General features: G+C 43.1%; 1 protein-coding gene across 1 annotated transcript in view; it reads right to left on the reverse strand.

Annotated features, from left to right (window-relative positions):
• Positions 1-2,892, reverse strand: part of LOC138007757 (uncharacterized) — a 10,647-nt gene extending 7,755 nt beyond the window's left edge. The window contains exons 1-2 of the mRNA XM_068854820.1: positions 2,665-2,892; positions 1,968-2,157 (exon numbers count right to left, since the gene is read on the reverse strand). Coding sequence (XP_068710921.1) covers positions 1,968-2,157; positions 2,665-2,789 — 315 coding nt within the window. The 5' untranslated portion in view covers positions 2,790-2,892. The remainder of the gene's footprint in view (positions 1-1,967; positions 2,158-2,664) is intronic.
• Positions 2,893-5,000: the final 2,108 nt, after the last annotated feature.

A 5,000-nucleotide genomic window follows, 5' to 3' on the forward strand; every position in this document is an offset into this window, starting at 1 on the left:
CACCACCCCTGAGGGCCTGGCAGAGAGGGAGGGGTTCCCTTGTTCCATAGGAAAAAAAATAAAATTTCTCTCTTATTCGCCAGAGATAATTTCGTGGGATGCTTGTGCAACATGCAGCCCAACGGTTAAAACCGATCGCGTATCTTTTCTTTGTTTTCCTCTTCGTAGTCACAAACGTGCCCCAAGGATATCAAATTAAGCCCCGATCGAGGGATTCATCTTCATTCCCTTCAGTATTTCCAAACTCTCGTACAGCGATCAGAACCCCCACTCTTTTCCCAGCTCTAGCATTTTGAGCACGGGCAAGACCTCTGGGTCACAGAGTTCCCTACTTACGTTTTAAGCAAAATTTATTTGAAATTTTTTCCGCCTGCGATAATTAACACAGTAACCTCACATTTGAAAGTATTTAATAAAGTGGACAGATGATTTTTCTTTGAGAACGGCAAGCTTTAAAGGTAAGGGGAATTTTCTTCGTTATTTCTAGATCTTGCTTCGTTCTTGGATGTTCCACTGTGAACAATTGCACAACGAATACGCCAATCGACCTGCGAATTAGTTTGCTCAGTCGTTCCAAACCATTTTGTGAATCGAACCAATGAGTTCAATCTGCCATTGTGAGTCAACACCCGCTATTAAAAGCACTGTTTGTTGATTCCAACGCCATTCCTCCCGATGTAGGAATCAAAAACGTGAAAAGAACATTGGAAAAGCCTTTAACAAAAATATACAAAAAGAAATCAAGTTAAAAAATGAGGATTAATGTCTTCGTTACTGGGATTTTGCGTTGGTCTCCCATCCAACTTCAGACTCTCCTTCCCAGGGTCTTTCAAGGTAGTCAGCGTGTTTTATCGGCTATTGTTCAGCTTTGTAAGTCAACACCCGCAATTTAAAAGCACTGTTTGGGGATTGCAACGCCAGTCCTCTCAATATAGGAATCAAAAACGTGAAAAGAACATTAGGAAAAAGCCTTTAACAACCAAATAATACAAAAATAAAAATCAAGTTAAAAGAAGGATTAATGTCTCCGTCACTGAAATTTTGCGTTGGTCTTTCATACAAGTACTCATCTTTCTGGTAAACTTTCGCCATTTTCCGAATTTTACCGGTGATTCCTATTGAATAAACAACATTGTGCATCCCACGGAAACGCCCTTATAGGCGTCTTGTTTAAGATATTCCTCAAAATTTACTTCTGTCAAGTTCCCTTTTTCCTAGCAATTCTGTTCCACGTTCCCTTGATCCCCCCAACTATTTTTAGTTGCCATGACTAGGAGCCTCCCTATGCAGTATATCCTTGAGTCAACCTTTGCGCGTATCTTTCTATTTTTAGAACTAATCCTTCAGCAGGAACCTCACATTTACAACAATTTACATCAATTTACACAATTTGCATGCATTGTTTTTGCTATTTTTGTCTTTGTTCCACAATAACTTTATTCTGATTGGCCATTCTAAACAATGTCTGCAGAGCCGAAGAACTCATGGCGTTCTAAAAATAGAAAGATAAGAGCAAAGGTTGACTCATAGGGCTTGTATGGGAGAGGCAAGCTCCTACTCATGGGCTCCTGTAGTAGAGATATTACCATGAAAATGGCGGTTGACAATATTCTTCCACGTTGGCACGTGTTCCAAGCTCGAAGAAAAGGAAAACATATATTTCTTTGGCGCTCGCCCTATTCCACCGCAGTCCGAAAATTCGCTCGTTGGAAACGCACGCTACGCAGGCTAAGCTTAGCGTGACAAATGAACTCGATGATCGAATAAAATGAATACTGCTCATAAGTTTTGAGATTTTAGGTCACCTTTGGCGTTTCTCCGAGTTATGAGAACCGGTTTCAAAGCATTATTTGGCACACGAAAATGTATCATCCATCACTACATGGCATGGAAACGTCGTCAGACAAAAAGAGAACTACCAGAACGTAACATGAAAAAAATAACAGATTACTACGTGCGAAGCTAACCTTATGAGTTCGAAATATATCGTCAGGTCTTAAGATAACACCGCTTTGCCCAGGATTCTTTCCTTCGAAATCAAAGGTAACTTCAGTGTTCTTGGCCTCTGATTCGGAACCAACAACATGGTTGCACGTAAAAATGCCATACACTTCCCTCCCCTCCAAAGTCACCTTGGCGTAGAATCCGCTGCCTTTTCTGTAAAGAAAAAAGCATTAAGGCATTAATTAAAACAGGTTTTTAATCCTTTTAGTGCATCTTGAGTACTGTAGAGCAACGATGACTGTTGTAAGAGCAGACAAGCACTTTGCTTCAACAAGCGAAGTTTATGCGCATCTTTGATCTTGACCAAGCAACTAAGCATCACGTATACTTTTAAGCATTTACTTTAGTTTCATATCTTAAGGATATAAAAACATTCTTGTATGGTTTCTTACCCTCAAAGATAGCCGTTTTTGCCGCAGTCGGTGATATTAAAATTGTAACTGGAAGACTAATTAAAATATTATTTTCTAAACTCTTCTACTCGTGAATTCGATTCGGAGGCAACGATACGACGATAGTAGACGATAGTAGAATAAAAGCCATTCGTTTCCATCGACCAAGAACAACGTCCAAATATATCTTGGATATTTCATAGTGTCTCTTGAATTAGGTGCCATGACTAATATTGATAATTATGTAAAGTTCAATGAATAAACTTACTTCTTAAGCTTTTTCGTTTCTTGGTTCTTGACCTCAATAAGGCAAACAGCTCTTACACGATCTCTGTGAACGTCGGTAGGAATGAAGCCATCTCCAACGCTGAGTACAACCTCTTGTTTGTCCATAGTAGTAACTAAACCACTACAATCAGTTTAACGTCAGTCTAGCATTTAACAAAGCTTTCAACAGACAGATTGCGGGTTAGTGCAGTTCTGCGTGACTTACGTAATACAAAGCTTCTGTTTTGCCGTTGGCCAGTTGAGTGGACTCTATATCCAATGGCATGGACTGACACGTGACAAGGATGTGACAACAGTGAATAGGGAACTTAAGCACACGTGTTTTTGAGACGCGGACCGCAACCAGAAGTGAGCTGTTTTCCCTTTTGACTTGTCTTCACACAACTACATTTACATCGCCAAGTATCTTTTCTCCATTAGGGATGATTAGTATAAAACTCTTGGGGACACCATTGTCCTGGGACGCAAAATGTTCCTTTCCGGTTGCCGTCCGCGTCTCAAAAAGGCACGAGCTTAAGCTCCCTATTTTCAGATGGAGAACATCTCTTGCATGAAGTCTCTCCTTCAAAGAGGCGACTATATGACCACCCTATACCTGAAAGACGCCTACCTTTCGATCCCAGTCCACAGAGACTCCCAGAAGTTCCTGTAATTTCTGTGGAGAAACACATGCTTTGTCTTTTGGCTTAAATACTGCTCCAAGGGTTTTTACCAAACTCTTAAAACCAGGAGCCGCATACTTACGCAAACGGGGCGTTCGTATGATCCTTTATCTAGACGACTTCCTTATCCTCGGTTCGTCTCTCCAGGAAGCACAGAGGAACACCTCTCTGGCTGTTGCACTCTGGAAGACTTAGGCTTCACAGTAAACCGAGAAAAGTCTTGTTTAATTAATCCCGACTTAAAAATAAAATTTCTGGGGTTTGTAATCGACTCAACAGCAGAAACATTGAGCATCCCAAAGGAGAAAGTTTTAAAGGTCAAGTGTCTTTGCAAGAAAGCAATCTCAACTCCAACTATGTCTGCTCGCCAGCTGGCAAGCATTCTGGGCATCCTGGAGTCCTGTCGTCTGGCAATATGGCAAGCACCCCTTCATTTCAGGTATTAACAGATGCAATTGATCTAGGACTTGCACCAGTCCCAACAGGACTTCGATGTGTCAATTACGCTGGACCACAATTCCTTGGACGAACTCAAATGGTGGCTGTGGAACATCGACTGGGTGAATGGCAGTCCAATCAGACCTCCAGTCCCGACCTTGTTCATAACGACCGTCAATGCATCCAAGACAGGATGGGGTGCGGTCTACCAAAGGCATCGCACAAATGGGCGTTGGTCGGAAGACGAAAGCAGACTTCACATAAACGTATTAGAACTCAAGGCCGCCTTCTTGGCCCTAAAGTCCTTCCTAAAGAATCAGTCTCTTCGCGTGGCCTGCCTGAGAATGGACAACACTGAGCGATAGCCCATATAAACAACAAGGGCGGTACGAGGTCGGCTTGCCTCATAACTTTAACGTTGGAACTCTGGAGGTGGTGCCTGGAGAGGAACACAGTGTTGTCGGCACAACTCGTTCCCGACAAACTGAACACCATTGCAGACTCGGAATCGAGGGTGTTCAACGACAACAGCGAATGGAAGATAAACCCTCAGATTATCTCTCCTTTTCTAAAGGAATGCGAAATCGACCTGTTTGCTTCTCGTCTGCCCGCCCAGCTTCCCAAGTATGTAAGCTGGAGCCTGAACCCAGAGGCCATGCACGCGGATGCTCTGCCAATGAACTGGGAACCCTTCCAGGGTTATGCGTTCCCACCTTTCAATCTGACTCCAATTGTATTGAACAAAGTGACTAAAGACAAAGCGGCCATCGTACTAATTGCACCCCTCTGGCAAGCACAGCCTTGGCGGCCGCTCCTCCTGAGCCTTCCTTCTGGTCGAGCAACCAGTCCTCATCCCAACCACCAGACACCTTTTGAAGGATCTATCAGACCCTCTAAAGACTCAACCAATGTTTCCCAGACTGCACCTAGCTGTGTTTCACATATCCGGAAACAGTACCAAGCAATGGGAAATTCTGAAGACGTTACCCAGATACTCCTTTCGGCATCTCTTCCCTCTACACGAAAAACGTACAAATCATCTTGGGGACGCTGGAGTTGCTGGTGTGATAAAAGAAAGGTTGATTCCTTTTCAGCATCTTTAGCTGCTATCCTACTCTACCTAACTGAGAAAGAGCGGCTTACCGCTCAGTTAACGCGTTTAGCTATTTCCACCGCCCTCACCAAAGTGGATGGTAACTCTGTGGGGCAGCATCCT

Source organism: Montipora foliosa, chromosome 6, assembly GCF_036669935.1.
Source record: "Montipora foliosa isolate CH-2021 chromosome 6, ASM3666993v2, whole genome shotgun sequence".
In the NCBI taxonomy this organism is placed as follows: Eukaryota; Metazoa; Cnidaria; class Anthozoa; order Scleractinia; family Acroporidae; genus Montipora; species Montipora foliosa.